Source organism: Bombina bombina, chromosome 7, assembly GCF_027579735.1.
Source record: "Bombina bombina isolate aBomBom1 chromosome 7, aBomBom1.pri, whole genome shotgun sequence".
Classification (NCBI taxonomy): Eukaryota; Metazoa; Chordata; class Amphibia; order Anura; family Bombinatoridae; genus Bombina; species Bombina bombina.
The window spans coordinates 287,416,344-287,441,080 of NC_069505.1; the positions used below are offsets into that span (position 1 = coordinate 287,416,344).

Consider the following 24,737-nt stretch of genomic DNA (forward strand, 5'->3'; position numbering starts at 1 on the left):
TTGCAATGTGAGGTCCCTTACCTAGTTTTTCATGCGGCTAAGGCTGTCCTCTCTGGGTTTGGTTTTCTTCCTATGGTCGTTTCAGATCGCAACATCAATCAGGAGATTGTGGTTCCTTCCTTGTGTTTTAATCCTTCTTCTTAGAAGAAGTGGTTATTTCATAACTTGGATATGGTTCGGGCCTTAACGTTCTATCTTCACGCTATAAAAGGAGTTTTTGTCAAACTTCTTCCTTGTTTGTTGGGTGGTAACTAGCCATAGAACAAGCTATTATGTTATTGTTCGTTCCCAGGTTGAGCGCTTCTCTCTTTTTATTTATGCAAATTATGACACTTAGGGAAGTCTCCCTAAGTGTGATGTGGGAATCCAGACGTGGACCCGTTGCTCAGTGTGCCTAGAGGGACATGACTGCACCTCACTGATGAGGCCCACAATAGACCGAAACGTACGTCTGGTGTTTTGCTGTTTCTCTCGTTCAGAGAGGGATTGCCTGGTATTTCGGGGCTGGACTGTACGGTGAAGTCGGGATCTGACTGATATGCTTCAGGAAAGTTCTCCTTGTCCGTGTGGAGAGAGTATCCTAGAGAGGCCCGAGGTTAGGGAGTTTCCTTCCGTTCACTCCTTGGTTCCTCAGCGAGCATTCTGCTTGGATGACTTGGTCTTCTGGGTTCATCCTGAAAATGCTAGACATCTAGCATTCCTTAGAGGTTTTTCTTTAACCTTCTTCTCTTCGGCCATGTCATTTTTTGTTGTGGATGGTCGATCCTAGTATAAGCAGACATCTATGAGATTGTTTGCTCCATTTATATCTGGAGTTGTGTCGCAATAAGCGCTTCTCACTTTTTATTTATGCAAATTATGACACTTAGAGAAGTCTCCCTAAGTGTGATGCGGGAATCCAGACGTGGACCCGTTGCTCAGTGTGCCCAGAGGGACATGGCTGCACCTCACTGATGAGGCCCACAATAGGCCGAAACGTACGTCTGGGGTTTTACTGTTTCTCTTGTTCAAAGAGGGATTGCCTGGTATTTCGGGGCTGGACTGCACTGTGAAGTCGGGATCAGACTGATATGCTTCAGGAAAGTTCTTCTCTGTGAAAGGCACATGTTGAGCAAAAAGAGGCTGCTTCTTGGGTGGTAACTAGCCATAGAACAAGCTATTATGCTATTGTTCGTTCCCAGGTTGAGCACTTCTCTCTTTTTATTTATTCTTCCTTGTTTGTGTCTATTCTGGTAAGCGTGAGGGGCAGGAAGCCTTGTCCACTTCCTTGTTTTTCTGGTTAAGGAGCATGTTCACTTAGCTTATAGAGTCAGTGAACACAAGCCTCCTCAGAGGTTTATGGCTCTGTTTGAGTACAGTGACTGTTTTTTGGTCTCTGACATGAGATCCTATGGTTCTGATTGTTGGGCGGCTACTTGGTCCTCCTAACATTCTTTTCTTTTTCTTTTTTGCTTCTGCCTGGGAGTTTGGGTTTCTGGCAGGCTGTGGTGCCTTCAGGTTGGGCCGCTTATTTGTACCCTCCCGTTAGCATTCAGTGTCCTCTGTAGCTTGGGTATAATTTCCCACAAGTATTGAATGCAGCTGTGGACTCTCCTTGTATTTAGAAGGAAAACATAAATTATGACTTACCAGATAATTTCCTTTCCTTCGATACAGGGAGAGTCCACAGCTCCCGCCGGTGCTCTCCGGTGGGCGGCCCTAAATTTAGTTGTTTTCTTCTGGCACCTTTTTCACCCTGATATTTCTCCTACTGTTCCTTGTTCCCTCTGCAGAATGACTGGGGGATGAGGGAAGCGGGGGAGGTATTTACGACTTTGGCTGGGGTGTCTTTAACTCCTCCTGGTGGCCAGGTTCTGTATTCCCACAAGTAACGAATGCAGCTGTGGAATCTCCTTGTATCGATGGAAAGGATATTATCTGGTAAGTCATAATTTGTTTGTGTTTTCAGTCAGACAGTGTCAAAGCAGTGTCACAGCTGTGGTTTATATCAATTGTCAAGGGGGAACTCGCAGTTCCCTAGCAATGAAAGAGGTCTCTTAAATTTTAACTTGGGCAATTTCTGCTATTCATATCCTAGGTATGAACACTGGGAAGCAGACTATCCCAGTCAACAATCCCTTCATCCAGGGGTATAATCTCTTCAAATGGATGTTTTCAACCAGATTGTAGATCTATGCAACCTACTGGAGATAGACCTGATGGCTTCTCATTTGAACAACAAACTTCCCAGACACTTTGAAAGATTCAGGGATCCTCAAGCAGAATTTTTGGTTGCTCTTGAAGCTCCCTGGTTACTTCATCTTGCTTACATATCACCTGAAACAGTTTTGTTGCCTAGAGTGATTGCTCAGATCAAATAAGAGCTTTCATTAATAATTCCGGTTGCCCCAGCTTGGTCACGCAAACCTCGATTAAGGCCGGAATGCCTGTTGCAAGAAAAATCTATCAAAGAATTTGGAAAGTTTTTCTTTCTTGGTGTGAGAAACAAGGATTTAGCATTCCTTTAAAATTCCTAGACTTCTTATTTTTTCACGACAGGGCTTAGACAAAGGTTTATCTGCTAGCTCTTTATAAAAAGCCAGATTGATGTACTTTCTATGTTAAATCACAAGAAAATTGCTAAACTTCCTGATATATTTATAGCTTTGTTCAAGTTTTAATCAGGATACAACCAGTGTTTAAACCATATTGCTCGTGGACTCTCACCACCATGAAGGAAATTAATCAGGTAAACATACATTTTGCTTGTCTTGCTTGCCATTCCCTTCATTCCATGTTCATACTATGTTCTGCTGATTATTACCTGCATACTATGTCCTGCTGGTGATTACCTGCATACTATGTCCTGCTGGTCAGTGGCGTCACTAGGGTTGGTGTCACCCGGTGCGGTAAGTCATGGTGTCACCCCCCCCAGAAAGCAGACACACACAAAAACACAGGCAAACACACATGCAAACACTCAGACACACTTAAAAACATACTCAGATGCACACACAAACACTCGGAAACACACTCAGACACACACAAAAACACTGAGACACACAAAAACTCAGACACACACATACAAAATATGTAAACTGCACTGCATTAGTTATGAAGCTCATGCCTAGAGCTGCTCCCTGGCTCAGCAGAACATCAAATGAAAGATAAACAGAGCACTCTAAAATAAATCACTGAAGAAAAGGTTTAGGCGCGCAAACTATGAAAATTCTGCTCTCTGACTCTGTTCCAAGTCTGTCAGTGCACAGCCCTGGGCCGCATGTCGCTGAGCAGTGAGCACAGATAGGCAGGCAGGTTTAGGCTAGCAATGCAACTTTGCAAGCCCCACGGCACACCCACAACATTCATAGTGAAATTGGGCAGGGGAGTTGTATTTCTTTGAATACACCCCCCTAGTGACGCCATTGCTGCTGGTGATTAACTGCATACTATATCCTGCATACTATGTCCTTCTGGTGATTAACTGCATTCTATGTCCTGCTGGTGATTAACTGCATTCTATGTCCTGCTGGTGATTACCTGCATTCTATGTCCTGCTGGTGATTACCTGCATACTATGTCCTGCTGGTGATTACCGGCATACTATGTCCTGCTGGTGATTACCTGCATACTATGTCCTGCTGGTGATTACCTGCATACTATGTCCTGCTGGTGATTACCTGCATACTATGTCCTGCTGGTGATTACCTGCATACTGTGTCCTGCTGGTGATTACCGGCATACTGTGTCCTGCTGGTGATTACCGGCATACTGTGTCCTGCTGGTGATTACCTGCATACAGAGTCTTGTTTGCCATTGCCTTTATACTATCTCCTGCACACTGTGCGTGTAAACCTTATATGGTAGTGGGTGATTATAGTTGTTTTGTTGAACTGTCTGCAGATGGAGCCTCTGTCTTGTGTTGTCAAGGTTGTATATGTCCTTTACAACAATTATAGACGTTCATTGGATGGAAACTTTGGATGGAAACATTTGTCATTGCCAAGGTTTATAGGTACAGTAAACACTGTGCAATTAGAAGACACTTAAGTTGTGTTGGTATGGAGTAACATATCAGCCAAGTCTAAAACAAAATGCCATCTTGTTTACTGCTTTTGTTTTCAGTAGCTATCACTGTCATAAAGTTAGTATAAGGAGACTTGTTTTGCCGTTGTTATCTGATAAAACCAATTAGGGACAGTTATGTATCAAGGTTAGCCTTGATAAGTCAACTGGTGCATGTTCAGTTCAGAGAATTGGAAAATTTACTGTTAAATTATATGGAAAGGAAAAAATATTAAATAAATAATAAAAGTATATTGCAATGTTATTTTTACTTTGCAGAATTAAACTTTTTATATTAGAAGCTCAGTGTATTTATTGTCCCTTTAAGTTATTACTCAAACAGAAATATCGTAGCAATGTGTGATTAGCATGTGGGTATATAAAGGGCAGGCTCACACTATTCAATCTTCCAAGTATAAAAACAAAACTGGCAAGGAATTTGCATAAGTTTAAAAATAAATATTTTTACACAAATCAATAATTCTCGGAGTACAAATACTGATAAATGCATATCCGTAAAGGGACATTTTAGTGCGAAAATAAAACATTCCCCTGTTCTATCCTGTTTAACCTCTTCAAAAGCATTAAAGGGGCATGATACCCACATTTCTTTTATAAGGTCTTGAGCCATTACTCCTGGAATTCAACTCCTGACCACTAGGAGGAGGTAAAGATTCCCAAAGCTCTAAGGGTACTTAACCTCTCCCACCTCTCTGGTATTCCAGTCCAAGCTTTGCCTCATAGGAGGAAGGTGCAGAATTGAGGTGCTCCAGATTCTTCGTTCAGAGGGGTCCTCAGACTGATTTAGGCCCATTTTCCCCTCAGAGAGCTGCTACTGAGAGACAGAGGGGAAATTGGAGTATTGGGCAGTGATACAATCACTCCCAGTGAGGAGTTAGTCACAAACCTGTCACAGGTGTCACAGGGACCACTCCATGAGAATGTGATACTTTTTTAGCACAAAATTATTCCACATACCTTCACTGTACTATGAACAGCAACAGTGGTTGCTAGTCACATTACCAGTCAGTACTTCTTCCCATTTAAGGTAGACCGCACAGGCACAGCAAAGTAGTGCTGAGAACTCCCACAGAGCATAATATAAGGAGTGGTGTTCCCCAGTGTAATATTAGTAACCACAAAAGAATGAAGTTACAATATAATATTTTGTATGTTTTAGCAGTTGTTTTTGTCTCAACAATAAATGTTTATTAAGATACAGTTTTAAAAGAATGTTAGAACTTGTATTCAAATAATTGTAATATTTGTTTAAGCATTTATTGCATCATCTTTAAATTATGACTGTGTGTCTGTGCTTAGAACAACAACAGGCAGAGATGAACAATGCATTTAATTTACTTTAAATAAATTGCTGTTATTTATTAAAAAGCCTAATTTTTCTACTTTAGTTAGTGTTAGTGGTCTGTTCTGTTTTTAGCTTTTTTCCATTCTCATGAGCTGGCAAAAAGCAAGATTTGCAAAGGTGGCAGGGTGCAGTCAGCTTGTAGCTCCATCTGCAACAATAATTACAAATAATTATGTTAAATGCTTTCATTTTTGTAATTACAAATGCCTAATTATTGTTTGAATACAACTGAAGCATTCACACTTTTAACTAATATAAATATGTATTAAACATCACAATTGTGTATTCGGTTTTAGTAATGCAGATGGGTTTTCTTATGATAGCGTAGTAAAAATAGCACTGTGAGTCAATATAATATCAGTCTGTCTATTTAGCATTATCTATCTAGCTTACAATCTATCTATATCTCTATCATTGTCTATAGCTATCTTTCATGATCTATTTATGTTTATCTATCTCGCTATCATTATCTATGTCTATTCATCTACCTATCTATCTATCATCTATCTGTTGCTGGTATATAATCCCTTGTCTTGCGCAGACACTTCTTCACAAAGTTCTGCGCCAGTCAAGAGGTAATTAATCCAAATATTATGAGGCTGAACTGATTTTTAAAGGGAGAAACAAATGTAAAATTATTAATATATTCTGCAAATGTTGCATTTATAAATTAGGTTAAATTATTTTTTTTATGTTAAAAGTCTGTTTTGCTGAAGTTCTAAGTAAAGGATTTTACTTTATTGGTCTCTGAAAAAAAAATCTTCCTTTGTCTTCTGTTGTGACAAACTGGGACATTCTGTGTAACATATGTATTACTCACTGTGTGCACAGAATACAACAGTAAGTAAAATATTTATTTTTATCCGGGATCAGATATTGTGTAGAATTTAAGGGGACAGTTAATTTAGATTGGACAGAACATGATATTTTAAACAATTTACTACTTCCAGTTTACTTCTGTTATCAATTTGCTTAGTTCTTTTGGTATCATTTGTTAATGAGTAATCCTAAATAAGCCCAGGAGCGTAAATGTGTCACTAGCCATCTAGTAGAAGTGTTTGTAACAATGTTTATAGCAATGTTATACATTGTTACAAATACTGATGCCCCCCCAAGGCAGAACATGCTTGGATCTGAGATGTCATTGCAGAAAATGCAGCAAGTCTGCAGAAAGAACAGGACACGTGGGAACAGTTATGCTCTGCAGCGCTACTCCACATCAGACTGTTGTCTTCAAATAGCGCAGTGCTCTGGCTGCTCTAAGTTTTCCTTAACACAGTGCAGCTGGAGCGAAGTGCTTTTTGAAGAGAACAGTCATATATGGAGCAGTAAGCTAGCCTATCCTGGTCTGCAAACGTGTGCCTCCTGAATGTAAGACGTTCTTGTGAGCAATGCACTTTTATACTACATTTTATCTTATAATTATGTGATGTTAGACCAAGCGCAAAGGAAACAAATTCATCAAGAGACAGAAAAACGTAACTTGTTTTTTTCTCTGCACCTAATTTGCAATGAAACTTCCAGCTGCCGCACTATATTATAACATTTAATTGTTTTATTCTCCAGTTAATCACACACTGCAGCTGAGCTGGTGCTTTAGTGTAACTGCCTCACTAAAATTTAATTTCATTTCAAAATGACCGGCGCAACAATTCTCACTAAACAAATCTCATTGCAGAAAGTGAAAAAAGTAAAGATACGTGCACGCTCCTGAGCTCCTATCAGCCTACCTACTGTTTATAGTAATGTTATACATAGTTACATACACTGCTGCCATACACTGCTAAATACACGTTCACGCTCCTGAGCTCCTATCAGCCTACCTACTGTTTATAGTAATGTTATACATAGTTACACACACTGCTGCCATAGACTGCTAAATACACGTGCACGCTCCTGAGCTCATATCAGCCTACCTAGTGTTTATAGTAATATTATACATAGTTACACACACTGCGGCCATAGACTGCTAAATACACGTGCACGCTCCTGAGCTCCTATCAGCCTACCTACTGTTTATAGTAATGTTATACATAGTTGCATACACTGCTGCCATAGACTGCTAAATTCATGTGCACGCTCCTGAACTTCTATCAGCCTACCTAGTGTTTATAGTAATGTTATACATAGTTGCATACACTGCTGCCATAGACTGCTAAATACACATGCACGCTCCTGAGCTTCTATCAGCCTACCTAGTGTTTATAGTAATGTTATACATAGTTACATACACTGCTGCCATAGACTGCTAAATACACGTGCACGCTCCTGATCTTCTATCAGCGTACCTACTGTTTATAGTAATCATATACATAGTTACATACACTGCTGCCATACGCCTAGATTACGAGTTTTGTCGGTAAAGACCCGCGGTGCTAACAAGCCTTTTTTTTCCCAGCGCACCCTTAAGCCAACACTGGTATGTATGGCTGCGTTAGCCTCAGAAAAGGGAGCATTGAGTAAAATTTAGCTCCACTTCAACCCGCAATACCAGCGTTGCCTACGGTAGCTGTAAGCTGGAAAAACGTGCAGGATAGTGTAGGATACAATGGGGCTGAGCTGGAAGAAAAAAAACCTAACACCTGCAAAAAAGCAGCGTTCAGCTCCTAACGCAGCCCCATTGGTTCCTATGGGGAAACACTTTCTAAGTCTACACCTAACACCCTAACATGAACCCCGAGTCTAAACACCCCTAACCTTACACTTATTAACCCCTAATCTGCCGTCCCCGCTATCGCTGACACCTGCATTATACTATTAACCCCTAATCTGCCGCTCCGGACATCGCCACAACCTACATTATAGCTATGACCCCTAATCTGCCGTCTCTAATATCGCCAACACCTATTTTATATTTATTAGCCCCTAATCTGTGTCCCCCCCCCCACGTCGCCACCACCTACATACACTTATTAACCCCTAATCTGCCGACCGGACATCACCGCCACTATAATAAATGTATTAACCCCTAAATCGCCGCACTCCCGCCTCACAAACACTATAATAAATTTTATTAACCCCTAATCTGCCCTCCATAACATCGCCGCCACCTACCTACAATAATTAACCCCGAATCTCCCGCCCCCAACGTCGCCGCTACTATAATAAAGTTATTAACCCCTAATCCTAAATCTAACCCTAACCTTAACACCCCCTAAATTAAATATAATTTAACTAAAACAAAATAAAATTACTATCATTAAATAAATTAATCATATTTAAAACTAAATACTTACCTATAAAATAAACCCTAATATAGCTACAATATAACTAATAATTACATTGTAGCTATTTTAGGGTTTATATTTATTTTACAGGCAACTTTGTATTTATTTTAACTAGGTACAATAGCTATTAAATAGTTAATAACTATTTAATAGCTATCTAGTTAAGATAATTACAAAATTACCTGTTAAATAAATCATAACCTAAGTTACAATTACACCTAACACTACACTATCAATAAATTAATTAAATAAATTACCTACAATTATCTAAACTCAAATACAATTAAATAAACTCAACTATAGTACAAACCTCCCCCACTAAATTACAAAAAATAAAAAAATATTACAAGAATTTTAATCAAATTACACCTAATCTAAGCCCCCCAAAATAATAAAATTCCCTACACTATACTAAATTACAAAGTAATCAGCTCTTTTACCAGCCCTTAAAAGGGCTTTTTGTGGGGCATTGCCCCAAAGTAATCAGCTCTTTTACCTGTTAAAAAAAATACAATATCCCCCCCCCCCAACATTACAACCCACCACCCATACTCTAAAACCACCCGATTCCCCCCTTAAAAAAACCTAACACTACCCCTCTGAAGATCACCCTACCTTGAGCCGTGTTCAGCCAGCCGGCTACGGATGGAACAGAAGAGGACATCCGGACCGGCAGAAGTCTTCATCCAAGATGGCGTCCCTCGAATTCTGATCAGCCAATCGGAATTAAGGTAGGAAAAATCTGATTGGTTGATTTAATCAGCCAATCAGATTGAAGTTCAATCAGATTGGCTGATTGGATCAGCCAATAGAATTGACCTCACATTCTATTGGCTCATCCAATCAGATTGAACTTCAATCTGATTGGCTGATTAAATCAACCAGATTTTTCCTACCTTAATTCCGATTGGCTGATAGAATCCTTTCAGCCAATCGGAATTCGAGGGACGCCATCTTGGATGACGTCATTTAAAGGAACCTTCATTCGTCGTTAGTTCGTCTCAAGACGAGGATGGCTGCGCGTCGGCTGGATAGAAGATGGCTCCGCTCCGGAAGGATGAAGATAGAAGATGGCTCCGCTCCGGAAGGATGAAGATAGAAGATGCCGCCTGGATGAAGATGTCTGCCGGTACGGATGTCCTCTTCTGCCCGGATAGGATGAAGACTTCTGCCGGTCCGGATGTCCTCTTCTGTTCCATCGGTGGCCGGCTGGCTGAACACGGCTCAAGGTAGGGTGATCTTCAGGGGGGTAGTGTTAGGTTATTTTTAAGGGGGGAATCGGGTGGTTTTAGAGTAGGGGTGTGTGGGTGGTGGGTTGTAATGTTGGGGTAGGGATATTGTATTTTTTTTAAGAGGTAAAAGAGCTGATTACTTTGGGGCAATGCCCCGCAAAAAGCCCTTTTAAGGGCTGGTAAAAGAGCTGATTACTTTGTAATTTAGTATAGGGTAGGGAATTTTATTATTTTGGGGGGCTTTTTTATTTTATTAGGGGGCTTAGATTAGGTGTAATTTAAAATTCTTGTAATATTTTTTTATTTTTTGTAATTTAGTGGGGGGGTTTTGTACTATAGTTGAGTTTATTTAATTGTATTTGAGTTTAGATAATTGTAGGTAATTTATTTAATTAATTTATTGATAGTGTAGTGTTAGGTGTAATTGTAATTTAGGTTAGGATTTATTTTACAGGTAATTTTGTAATTATTTAACTAGGTAGCTATTAAATAGTTATTAACTATGTAATAGCTATTGTACCTAGTTAAAATAAATACAAAGTTGCCTGTAAAATAAATATAAACCCTAAAATAGCTACAATGTAATTATTAGTTATATTGTAGCTATATTAGGGTTTATTTTATAGGTGTTTTAAATAGGATTAATTTATTTAATGATAGTAATTTTATTTCGTTTTATTTAAATTATATTTAATTTAGGGGGGTGTTAGGGATAGGGTTAGACTTAGGTTTAGGGGTTAATAATTGTAGGTAGGTGGCGGCGATGTTATGGAGGGCAGATTAGGGGTTAATAAAATGCATTATAGTGTTTGCGAGGCGGGAGTGCGGCTGTTTAGGGGTTAATACATTTATTATAGTGGCGGCGATGTCCGGTCGGCAGATTAGGGCTTAATAAGTGTAGGTAGGTGGCGGCGAGGTTGGGGGGGCAGATTAGGGGGTAATAAATATAATATAGGTGTCGGCGATGTTAGGGACAGCAGATTAGGGGTTCATAGGGATAATGTAGGTGGCGGCGATGTCCGGTCGGAAGATTAGGGGTTAAAAAAATTTATTATAGGGTTTGCGATGTGGGGGGGGCCTCGGTTTAGGGGTTCATAGGTAGTTTATGGGTGTTAGTGTACTTTTGGCACTGTAGTTAAGAGTTTTATGGGCTAACGCCGGAAGATAAAGCTCTTAACTACTGACTTTTATATGCGGTTGGAGTCTTGGCGGTAGAGGCTCTACCGCTCACTTTCTCCAAGACTGGTAATACCAGCGTTAGGCAAATCCCATAGAAAAGATAGGATACGCAATTGACGTAAGGGGATTTGCGGTAGCCTCGAGTCGCGGAAAAAAAGTGAGCGGTAGACCCTTTCTTGCCTGACTCGTAATACCAGCGTTAGATAAAAAGCAGCGTTAGGACCCCTTAACGCTGCTTTTTAAGGCTAACGCAGAACTCGTAATCTAGGTGATAGACTGCTAAATACACGTGAACGCTCCTATCAGCCTACCTAGTGTTTATAGTAATATTATACATAGTTACATACACTGCTGCCATAAACTGCTAAATTCACATGCACGCTCCTGAGCTTCTATCAGCCTACCTAGTGCTTATAGTAATGTTATACATAGTTACATACATTGCTGCCATACACTGCTAAATACATGTGCACGCTCCTGAGCTCCTATCAGCCTACCTAGGGTTTAGTGTAATGTTATACATAGTTACATACACTTCTATAAACTGCTAAATACACTTGCACGCTCCTGAGCTCATATATGCCTACCTAGTGTTTATAGTAATGTTATACATAGTTACATACACTGCTGCCATAGACTGCTAAATACACGTGCACGCTCCTGAGCTCCTATCAGCCTACCTAGTGTTTATAGTAATGTTATACATATTTACATATACTGCTGCCATAAACTGCTAAATACACATGCACGCTCCTGAGCTCCTATCAGCCTACCTAGTGCTTATAGTAATGTTATACATAGTTTTTTTTTTTTTTTTTTTTTTATATTTTCTTTTTATTAGAGCTTTTTCTTTTCTCTTGATAACATAACAACAGGAAAAAGGAAACCATACAATTTACAAGGACAAAAAAAGAAAAAAAAACAGTTATGCAACAATCAAGAGTACATTTCAGAAATAAAATTCAAGAGTATTTACATTAATTCTCCTTCTTTCGATTCCAACCTAACTTAGAACCGATATACATTTCACTATTCTTTGGTACACTTAAACAAAAACTTCCTTTATTTCATATATGGGAAATCTCAGGGTTTGTACCTGGAGGGTTGGCGCAGGGGGTGGCTGGGGAAGAAAGAAAAAAAAAATTAAAAAAAATTTGTCATTAGTATTATAATTATTATTATAGCGGGGGAGATCTAGTCCATCTAGCTAGTTCGCCCAGCTAATGGGGAAGTTACCATTAAGGATGTTTAATTGAAAGAAAATAGATTGCTTAAATGGGAAAAGCATTTGTTTTTGGACTCCCAATGGCATTATTTGTATAACCCTAGTCCACTTGGCAAAAAAGGATTCTATCTGTTTTTCGTTCCAGATCTGGATGTTGTATTGGTCTATTATTATTTGTGTTTCCATACGCTTGGAAAACTCAGTCATACTGGGAGCTGCCGAAGCTTTCCATTTTTCCAATATTAATATCCGCCCAATCATAATAACAGTATTGATTAAGTGAGTATTCCTATACTTTTCTCCTGGACTTACTAAGACAACAATCTGTTGGGGTTTTAATAGTATCGGTATATCCATAAATTTATTAAGCCAGAAGTTGATTTTGGACCAAAACTGCCTTATCTTTGGACACCACCAGAAGCAATGGAGTAAATCTGCCATATCTGAGCTACATCTGGGACATAAATTACTGGTTGTATACCATCCTGCAAGTTTTTTTGGCGTGATGTAGGTCATATTAATCAGTTTAAAATGTGATTCTTTACAGGCATTAGAAGTTTTCGTTTTTTTTGCCAGTAAAAAGCTTGCTTGGATATTTTCCATAGACACCTCAGGGAGCAGACTATTCCATTTAATGCATATTGCGTTCATGGATTGATAACCCATGTGACAAATCAGTGTATCATAGAATTTAGTAATTGCGAAATTACCTTTTGAGTAAGCTTTAATATTATCTGCTAAATTACCTAATTCCCAATCTGGGTTATATTTAATTTTGATCGCCTGGAGGAAATGTCTAAGTTGGAGATATGCGAAGAATTCAGATTGGGAGATTCCAAACTCTCTAGTAATCTGGCAGAAAGGTTTAATATGGCCAGTTGAGATATCTATTAATTGGACAAGATATATTAATCCTTGATTCTTCCATTTTGAAAAGATTGATCGACCCAGACCAGCAATGAATTCTGGATTCCCTGTGATCGTTAAATGGTTGGATACATATGGTATTACATTAATCTGTAAACATGTTCTATGCCAGGCGCGAATAATATTACGAAAAGTTATCATATTGCAAATGTTAGCTGGTAATTTAGATGGGCAGCAGTGTAAGATCGCATTTAGGGTGAATGGCGAAACCAGATCCGATTCTATTTCTAGTGAAGTCAAATATTCTTTTTTGGTGATCCAGTCTACTGCATACTTAAACAGCGAAACCCAGTTGTAGTATTGAATATTTGGAAATGCCATTCCAGCCATACTTTTGCGCATGGCCAGTTTGTGCATGGACAGTCGTGGTCTTTTGCCTTGCCATATAAAGACAGAGCAAACCCGGTTAAACGCATTTAGATCTTTCCGAGATAATAAGAGGGGGAGATTTTGTAACAAATATAGTAGTTTAGGGAATAAAACCGTTTTGATTAAAGCCACCCGTGCAGAGAGAGATAAGGGTAATTTCATACACTGTTCTAGTTTTTTTTTCCCATAATCAAAGAATTCAGGGAAGTTTAGTGCATACCAGTGTGCAGGGTCTGCACTAAGAACAATACCTAAATATTTTATATTTTTAACTTCTTTGAAGGGGTGGCTTCTTATACTATATGGGGTCCTCGCGATCCATAATAACTCTGATTTGGAGGTGTTTATTTTGTACCCTGAAATGGAACTGTAAACATCTATAATGCTTATTAGTTGAGGTATACTCTGTGTTGTATTATTGAGAAAGATAAGCAAGTCATCTGCATATAGAAGGAGAGTCATGCTATTCTTCCCCAGACATATCCCTTTAAGTTCCTGTCTTAGTAAGATCGCTAGGGGTTCCAAGGAGAGGTTAAAAAGAAGAGGCGATAACGGACACCCTTGTCTAGTGCCTCTGTTTAGCTTGAACCTGTCCGACATTTCATCGTTAATAATTAGAGACGAAAAAGGATTCCTATAGATATTAAGAATGAATTGTTGGAAGTGCCCTGTGAGACCAAATTTTGTCAGAGAAGTGAATAAGTGGTCCCAGGTGATCGAGTCGAATGCCTTCTCGGCATCGACTGTAAGGATTGCTGCATCGTTTCTTGAATGGGTTCTTTTTGAGTGTATTTTATTTCGGAACCAGTCCAACAAGATTGTAACTTTCCGCATGCTTTTCATTGAGCTACGGCCTGTCATAAATCCCACTTGGTCAGTATGAATTAGGGAGTCAAGATATTTCTGTAATCTCTTCGCTAGGATAGAAGTTATTAACTTATAATCTACATTAAGTAGAGAAATGGGGCGATAAGAAGAGGGATTTTCAGCATCTTTATCTTTTTTCAGAATCAGGGCTATATTTGAAGCTGCAAAGTTACTGGAACAATCTTTTCCGTTCTGGTAATACTCATTAAACAACTTGAACAAAATTGGACTTACTTGATCTTGGAGCATTTTATAAAATTCAGAGGGAAGGAAATCAGGCCCTGGCGCCTTGCTTAACTTAGAGCTTTTAATACTTGCATTAATTTCATCCATAGAAATGGGTTGGTTAATATTATTAATTTGCTCCAGAGATAGTTTTGGAGTTTTGATGCTCTGCCAGAATATTTCTTTATTTTCAAAGTGGACCTCCCTTTCTGCATATAGGTCTTGATAAAACTGGTGGAAAACTTTTTTAATGTCTGAGTTGTTAGTGAATCTTTGCTTGTTAGATTGGACTGCCATTATCCTGTTATTTGAATTTTTCTTAGTGAGACGTGCAAGATATTTCGCTGAGTGTCCTGAAAACCCCCCATATAATGCTTTCTGTCTCAGTTCTTTGTTTGCTGTTTGTTGTTTTAAAAATAGATCTCTCTCTGCTTTGGCCTTAACGTACTTATCCCAATTTTGATCACTTACTGATGAAATATATGTCCTGAAGCTATTCTTAAGAGCATTAGCTAATTGATACTCCCTCTGCTTATTCTTACGTTTCCATTTGCACATGTACGCCTTTATTTCCCCTCTAAAAAAACATTTAGCGGTCTCCCAAAAGATTTCTATTTTATTTATGTGTGTTTTATTAAAACTGTAAAACTCCGTCCATTTGGACTGTAACCAGTTCTTAAATTTAATATTATGGACCAAGTATTTCGGAAAAAAAAATGTTATACATAGTTACATACACTGCTGCCATAGACTGCTAAATACATGTGCACGCTCCTGAGCTCCTATCAGCCTACCTAGGGTTTATTGTAATGTTATACATAGTTACATACACTTCTATAAACTGCTAAATACACGTGCACGCTCCTGAGCTCCTATATGCCTACCTAGTGTTTATAGTAATGTTATACATAGTTACATACACTGCTGCCATAGACTGCTAAATACACATGTGCGCTCCTGAGCTCCTATCAGCCTACCTAGGTTTACTCTTTAACAAAGGATGCCAAGAGAACAAAGCAAATTTGATAAAAGATTTAAACTGGAAAGTTATTTAAATTCGCATGCTCTATCTATGCTCTGTCTGAATCATAAATGGTTAAGTCTATCGTTGCTGTCCCTTTTAGAATATGATAAGTCTTGTTCCACACTTTTGTTAGCCTCAAGCTTAGTACAGCAGTACACATTCTGGTTGGCTGGTGCAGCTGTAATAAAAGCAAATGACAGATGAGATGAAAATATTCCAGAGCATTCCGTTTTTTTGTTTCCTATGAGGTAGCAGAATAAAAAGTATCAATATGTTCCTTGGTCTTCAGGTAAAGGGACAATAAACCTAAAATTAACCCTTCGTGATTGACAGAACATGCAATTTAAAAAAAAAAAAATCCCAATTTTCTTATTTTATCAAGTTTGCTTTGTACTCGTGGTATCCTATGTCGAAGAGTATATATAGACTTATAGGAACTGAGGAGCGTGCACGTGTCTTTAGCTCTCTATAGCAGCCATGTTTGATGCTATGAATAACATTACTATAAACAGAGTGCTAAAGACACGTGCACACTCCTCAGCTCCTATAAACCTACCTAGGTTTCCTCTTCTATAAAGGATCATAATTTACACCAAAGTGTCTCCCTGTATCACCACTATGGCATATAGAGATATTTCTGTTTATCGTGTGACTGAAGATTAGACGCTTAGACCTTTATCTGTTCTTCCCCTTAAGCCCCATGTGCAGAGTGTGAGTGATCGCTTGCTGCCATGTGTGCCCAGCAGGGTAGCAGTGACACCCCTTGCGCCCCCTGCGTGCCAGCCACCTGCCAGCTAACCTCAATCTATATTGGCATTTCTTGTACTGAAATGCTCTTTAGACCCGTCCACTGGCACTCAGGCGTTGTGCAGAGTCCGTGTCAGGCTCATTCAGCGTCAGATGATGCTGACATTTAAAATACAGTAAGCCAGACGAGGCTGCCTGCCCTGCCAGTTACATTATGCCGGGCTTCATCCCATTCCTGCCTGCTTCTGGGAAGTGCTGGGAACTCATCTCCCATCACATACAATCTTATTCCCCAGCAGCTTCTGCCAGCTTTAAATAGACAGTTCTTGGCTTGTGGGGAATAATTCTGCCCCGGCCATTCATTATGTTTTAGCCGACATGTATCTTCACCTTAAATCTTTCCCATTCCTTAAGTTCAGGTCTTGCTGCACTGATGCTTTTGCCAAGTCCCATTAGAATAAAACAAAGCCTCACCACATTCAATAAGCAATTGCCTAAGTGTAGTTCTGTCCTCAAGTGTAAATGTCTTCCCCTGTAAGCAGGCTCTGTGCGCATGTGAAAGCCTCATGCACATACATCAGTTTATGACTATTCGTTTTCTCTTTGCTATTCAGGGACCCTTCAGCTATGTACTAATTAAATTACAATAAAGCAGAAAACCTGTAAAGCTAAAGCTTTTCTAAACAAGGGAAATCCAGAGCACATGACATCCATTTCCATCTGTTATAAATTTGACATATATGTCACAACAAATCTACAACAAAATGACAGAACAATAACACAGTTTGCACAGCGTAAATCAGGTGTATGTGGCCATATGTTGTATTATCTCATAGTTGTTAAACTGCCCTGTGCCATTTTTTGTCACATACCTGAAATTCATGTGACATAGTAAAATATTCAATGAAAAATAAGAACCTTGAAAAACATGCCAATGTTAAAAGTAACCAAATAGCCCGACCATACTTTGTATAAAGCAGCAGAGGCTTCTGGACTGGTAAGTAAAATATATTTAGCACTAGTGCAACCATTAGCATCTGTGGTCCCGAATCTCTCGCCAGTCGTACACCCAATCTTGTCTTTATTATATCTATTGTAACTAAAATGTATTTAGAACTAGTGCAACCATTAGCATCTGTGCTGCCCCTGATCTCTCGCCAGTCGTACACCCATTCTTGTCTTTATTATCTCTATTGTAACTAAAATGTATTTAGCACTATTGCAACCATTAGCATCTGTGCTGCCCCTGATCTCTCGCCAGTCGTACACCCAGTCTTGTATTTATTATCTCTATTGTAACTAAAATGTATTTAGCACTAGTGCAACCATTAGCATCTGTGCTGCCCCTGATCTCTCGCCAGTCATACACCCAGTCTTGTCTTTATTATCTCTATAATAAGTAAAATGTATTAGCACTAGTGCAACCATTAGCATCTGGTGCCCCTGATCTCTCGCCAGTTGTACACCCAGTCTTGTCTTTATTATCTCTATAATAAGTAAAATTTATTAGCACTAGTGCAACCATTAGCATCTGGTGCCCCTGATCTCTCGCCAGTTGTACACCCAGTCTTTTCTTTATTATCTCTATAAGTAAAATGTATTAAGCACTAGTGCAACCATTAGCATCTGGTGCCCCTGATCTCTCGCCAGTCGTACACCCAATATTGTCTTTATTGTAGGTAAAATGGATTTAGCACTAGTGCACCCATTAGCATCTGTGGTTCACCTGATCTCTCACGAGTCGTACACCCAGACTTGTCTATATTATCTCTATGGTAAGTAAGATGTATTTAGCACTAGTGCAACCATTAGCATCTGCGCTGCCCCTGATATCTCGTCAGTCATGCACCCAGTCTTGTCTTTATTATCTCTATTGTAACTAAAATGTATTTAGCACTAGTACAACCATTAGTATCTGATGCCCCTGATGTCTCGCCAGTCGTACATCCAGTCTTATTGTCTTAGTCGTACACCCAGTCTTGTCTTTATTATCTCTATGGTAAGTAAAATGTATCTAGCACAAGTGCAACCATTAGCATCTGTGGTGCACCTGATCTCTCGGCAGTCATACACCCAGCCTTGTCTGTATTATCTCTATGGTAAGTAAAATGTATTTAGCACTAGTGTAACCATTAGCACCTAGTGCCCCTGATCTCTCGCCAGTCATACACCCAGTCTTGTCTTTATTATCTCTATGGTAAGTACAATGTATTAAGCACTAGTGCATCCATTAGTATCTGTGCTGCCCCTGATCTCTCACCAGTTGTACACCCAGTTTTGCCTTTATTATCTCTATAATAGGTAAAATGTATTTAGCACTAGTGCAACCATTAGCATCTGTGGTGCTCCTGATCTCTCGCCAGTTGTACACCCAGTTTTGCCTTTTTTATCTCTATAATAGGTAAAATGTATTTAGCACTAGTGCAACCATTAGCATCTGGTGCTCCTGATCTCTCCCCAGTCGTACACCCAGTCTTGTCTTTATTATCTTTACGGTAAGTAAAATTTATTTAGCACTAGTGCAACCATTAGCATCTGTGCTGCCCCTGTTCTCTCACCAGTCATACACCCAGAATTGTCTTTATTATCTCTATGGTAAGTAAAATGTATTTAGCACTAGTGCAACCATTAGCATCTGTGCTGGCCCTGATATCTCTCCAGTCATACACCCAGTCTTGCCTTTATTATCTCTATTGTAACTAAAATGTATTTAGCAATAGTGCAACCATTAGCATCTGATGCCCCTGATCTCTCGCCAGTCGTACACCCAGTCTTGCCTTTATTATCTCTATGGTAAGTAAAATGTATTTAGCACTAGTGCAACCATTAGCATCTGGTGCCCCTGATCTCTCGCCAGTTGTACACCAGCCTTGTCTTTATTATCTCTACGGTAAGTAAAATGTATTAAGCACTAGTGCAACCATTAGCATCTGTGCTGCCCCTGATCTGTCGCCAGTCGTACACCCAGACTTGCCTTTATTATCTCTATGGTAAGTAAAATGTATTTAGCACCAGTGCAACCATTAGCATCTGTGGTGCTCTGATGAAACGCCACTAGGGGGCGTGAAACGCGTCAGACGTTTATCCCATGTTGTACCCGTGTGCCCTGAGTGAAGAATAAAGCTTATTATATATATTGTATTGCCTATGTGCTGCCAGACCTCTTTTTTCATTAGCATCTGTGGTGCCCCTGATCTCTCGCCAGTCGTACGCCCAGTCTTGTCTTTATTATCTCTATGGTAAGTAAAATGTATTTAGCACTAGTGCAACCATAAGCATCTGGTGCTCCTGATCTTTCACCAGTTGTACACTCAGTCTGGCTTTATTATCTCTGTGGTAAGTAAAATGTATTTAGCACTAGTGCAACCATTAGCATTTGTGCTGCCCCTGATCTCTTACCAGTCATACACCCAGTCTTGTCTTTATTATCTCTATGGTAAGTAAAATGTATTTAGCACTAGTGCAACCATTAGCATCTGGTGCTCCTGATCTCTCATCAGTTATACACCCAGTCTTGTCTTTATTATCTCTATTGTAACTAAAATGTATTTAGCACTAGTGCAACCATTAGCATCTTATGCCCCTGGTCTCTCGCCAGTCGTACACCCAGTCTTGTCTTTATTATCTCTATGGTACGTAAAATGTATTTAGCACTAGTGCAACCATTAGCATCTGGTGCCCTGTGCCCCTGATCTCTCGCCAGTTGTACACCAGCCATGTCTTTATTATCTCTACGGTAAGTAAAATGTATTAAGCACTAGTGCAACCATTAGCATCTGTGCTGCCCCTGATCTCTCGCCAGTCGTACACCCAGACTTGCCTTTATTATCTCTATGGTAAGTAAAATGTATTTAGCACCAGTGCAACCATTAGCATCTGTGGTGCCCCTGATCTCTAGCCAGTCGTACGCCCAGTCTTGTCTTTATTATCTCTATGGTAAGTAAAATGTATTTAGCACTAGTGAAACCAGTAGCATCTGGTGTCGCCAGTTGTACACCCAGTCTTGCCTTTATTATTTCTATGGTAAGTAAAATGTATTTAGCACTAGTGCAACCATTAGCATCTGGTGCCCCTGATCTCTCGCCAGTTGTACACCCAGTCTTGTCTTTATTATCTCTATAATAAGTAAAATATATTTAGCACTAGTGCATCTATTAGCATTTGTGGTTCCCCATATCTCTCCCACCAGTCATACACCTGTCTCTGGCATTTCTCAGAAGTCTTTGTTGTGCACTAGAGCATGTGCAGTGCGTGATACATTGATGTGTGCGGAGAACTACTGATCTAGTTTTGTTTTTATTATTTATATGGTATCTGCTTCCTTAAAGCAGCATACAAGTCAAAACTGAATTGTACATGAGTGCATTTCAGTTTTAAGTGGAAGGAGTTTTGGAATAAAATGCAAAACATTTCTAGTACAACAGATAACTGTTTCAAGGGCATATGCACATATGCTGCACATGCCCAGTGCACCCATAATAACACAGTTTGTGTGGCCAGAGATTCAGTGGTGGTGAGAAGCATGTCAGCAATGAATCAGTTTGCCCCATGTGAACAACTACTTAAACATACATACTTAAACTTACATACTAGGCTGTGCATTCTCTGTACACCCACATTCTAACACGTGCTCAGAGAGACTGCATTGGCGTTTATTGTGTAAGTATGTGTCTAACAAGCTACTGCTGACTCTCTGAGCAGGTGTAGTGTGTGAATGTTTGCACATGGAGCATGCACAGCATACGTGTGTATGCCACTGAAACAGTTATGACTTTTATTAGGAGCAACTGTTCTAACACAAGTATATTGCTAAATGTTTTTATTTAAAAATGAAACACTCTCATGTTGTTTTCAGTTTTAATTTTAAGGGACATCAGATAGAACATTCAGTTTTAAAGGGACAATTTACTCATACAAGTTTATCCTTTAATTTGTTCCAAATGATCCACTTTACCTGCTGGAGTGTATTAAATTGTTTACAAGTATTTTCATTACCTGTCATGATCCGGTGTACATGCGCTCAGGACACAGACCCTCGGGGTAGTGGTAGGGATTTGGAGACACCGACCCCTGACCCGGGGAAGAGTATCCTGGAAGTGGATAGATGATATTCTGTGATTCATAGTTGCTAGAAGTTATTGTACAATAAATGGAGAGTGCAACATTTGTATACAATATATTCTGACTTCACTGTGACTTATAGTTAGTTAATAGGAGTAGCTGCAGGATTCAATGAGAGAAAAATATAGCAATGTGGAATATTCAGGCTTCAGAGTAAACTGGTAAAAGATTGACACTTAGATGCAAACTAAGGTTTGTTGCAGGTTTACAGTACATAATATTATATAGAGCTGTATGTCAGAATTAAACAGAGCAACACAGGTGATAGTCAAGTTGCAAGTTTAAAGGCATCAATTACTGTTTGTGCATATATTGGAGAATCACATGAAAGCTTTTAACTGAACACATAGATGCAGAGTTCTGAATATGTTAACATATTTGTAGAAGGATATTTCAGCTATGACAACTTGTTGCAGAGAATAGTTATAAAGTTCTGAGTAAGATGCTGTTGTTATAATTAGAGAGTGATGATAACCAAAAGTATGCTTGATTTATAATAAAGTTCAGAGTTTGTTAAGTAGCAGTGTCCAGGAAACAGAAATGGAATTATTTGGATACTTGCGATTTGATGATTTTAGGCATAGGTAATAGAAAAGGCTGTAGCTTCGATAAGTTGGTAAATTCATGCAGGAAAACAGTCACAGACCTCTATTGTTCAGGATCACAACTTCAAAGTTAATGCAAAGCACATTAGGCCTGAGAAGACTTAAAAAGAGGCTGAGGAAATCAGGTGCATGAATGATTAATCAGGCAGGCAAGCTGAATGCAAATACTGCCCAAACCAGCATGATTGTCAGAAGCAGGGAAGGCAGTCTTAAAGGGACAGTGATATTAGGCTGAGATATGTTACATTACCCTTATATTGGCATTTGAAATAGTTGAATTAGCCTGTGGTATCCCCACCTATCCTGAAAGTTTTTGGCCATGAGTCCAAACTGTATTAACATAGCCAGCAGAAGAAATTACACTCCTAGTGGGGTATAGAAGAGATAAGGTAATACAATGTTAAAAATTACACTCCCAGTGGGGTATAGAAGAGATAAGGTAATACAATGTTAATTTTCCATTGTTCTCTCTAAGTATTGGGGATTGGTTTATGGACAGATATAAGATAAAGTAGCAGGTATATGTACACAATGTGATAAAGTAATGAGATCAGATTATATCTCTAAACCCAATCCATCAGCTATTTAAAGGGATATTCCAGCCAAAATTGGACACCACATGGGTGCATTTCGCTATTGAACAGAAACAATTTTGTAATATACGTGCATTAGCAAAAATGCTTCTAATAAAATCTATAACTGTTTCAAAAGAGTATTTAAGTGGGCACCAGCATTTTAAACACAGCAGTTGCTCAGAGAGCCTAAGGTGTTTGTACCATCTTGTAATGACTCCATTTGTTAATTGCTGACATGATACAAGCCCCACTGGTGCTCTTAGCAGCTGCACTATTTAAAATGCTCGTGCCCTGAGAATATCTAGCTATGATTCACATGCACACGCAATGAAATATGTTAAAGGAGATAATACTCATATGCTAAATCACTTGAAACTGATGCAGTATAACTGTAAAAAGCTGACAGGAAAATATCACCTGAGCATCTCTATGTAAAAAAGGAAGATATTTTACCTCACAATCTCCTCAGCTCAGCAGAGTAAGTTCTGAGTAAAAAGTTATACTCAGCTGTTGCCCAGCTGCAGGTAAAAAAAATAAAAAAATGAAGAAATGAACAGCAGCCAATCAGCATCAGCAGTGCTGAGGTCATGAGCTCTTTTACTGTGATCTCATGAGATTTCACTTAACTCTCATGAGATTTCATAGCAAACTTCCTTTAAACTGAATAGGGAAATAAGATGAGAGTGCACGTAAGCTCGCCCCTTCCGCTGTCCCGGGACAGACATACTAATATGCTGCTTAGAAATCATTTACAATGGGATGTGGCTACTGAGAAACTTTTGAGGTAAAATATCTTTCTATTTTACATAGAGATGTTCAGGTGATATTTTCTAGTCAGCTTTTTACAGCTATGCTGCATCACTTTCAAGTGTTTAAACATTTGGGTATTATGTCCCTTTAACACTAAAACAGTGATAACTTTTACTAGAAGCATTTTCGCCAATACATTTATATTGCAAATATGTTTCTATTCAAAGATGTAATTAATCTATGTTCATTTAAATTTTGACTGGAATATCCCTTTAATATACACAAATAAACCGTAAAAAGCAAATTCTCATAAATGTTACACTCTGCAGCTGGTAAAAAAAAAGTAATTGGAAACACATTAAGGGAAAAACAATCTTATAGTTTACTGTCCCTTTAAACAACTTTCTAATTTACTTCTGTGATTAATTTTTCTTCTTTCTCTTGGCATCTTTTGTTGAAAAGCAGGGAGGTAAGCTCAGGCATGTGCACATGTTTGGAGCACTTTATGATAGCATTTCTGCAAGAATGTTACCCATTTGCAAGAGCGCTAGATGGCTGCACTATTTCTCTTCAACACAGAATATCATGAGAACAAAGCAAATCTGATAATGGAAGTAAATTGGAAATGTTTTATGCTCTGTCTGAATCACAAAAGATAATTTTTGGGTTTCATATCCTTTTAATGAGCCTTCCCGCTCCAGCAGTACGTGTCTGATATCTGCACAGCAACATTTAACCCATGAATGGTGTCCAGCTCCTTGTTATGTTCTGTTATATTGTGTCACGTAGAACAAACAGATGATGTCTCACTTCACCTTTTCATGATGTTCTCACTGTCTGTCATTCTCAGACCCCGTAACTCTCAATGTTATTTTCTTCAGGCCAAAGAACTTGAGCACAAGGAGGAAGAGTTGCGGCGCCTGGACATTTTCCATAAGGAACAGCTGGCCAGCATAGAAAAAAAGGTACCGAACTCCCCATATCGTTATATGTCGTTTCCTACCCTTCTGGTCATAATTTTGTTTCACTAAATTACTATGAGCATGATCATCCCTGTGTAATCTCTGTCCTTCCCCGCACATAGTTATCTAATAGTCTGTGTTCTTGCTCCTGGTCAGTGTTCTGTAATCCACTGTTCCTGGTCAGTGTGCTGTAACCCCCTGTTCCTGGTCAGTGTGCTGTAATGCTTTGCTACTGTTCAGTGTACTGTAGCTCCCTGTTCCTGGTCTGTAACCACCTGTTCCTGTCCAGTGT

At 39.1% G+C, this 24,737-nt stretch overlaps 1 protein-coding gene across 3 annotated transcripts in view; it reads left to right on the forward strand.

Annotated features, from left to right (window-relative positions):
* The window catches only part of CHCHD6 (coiled-coil-helix-coiled-coil-helix domain containing 6), a 717,658-nt gene that overhangs the window by 299,444 nt on the left and 393,477 nt on the right, over window positions 1-24,737 (forward strand). For all 3 annotated transcript variants that reach the window (XR_008403230.1, XM_053720835.1, XM_053720836.1), the window contains one exon: window positions 24,365-24,448. Coding sequence is in view for 2 of the 3 variants with exons in the window: in XM_053720835.1 (XP_053576810.1) it covers window positions 24,365-24,448 (84 nt within the window). In the remaining variant the exon portion in view is untranslated. The remainder of the gene's footprint in view (window positions 1-24,364; window positions 24,449-24,737) is intronic.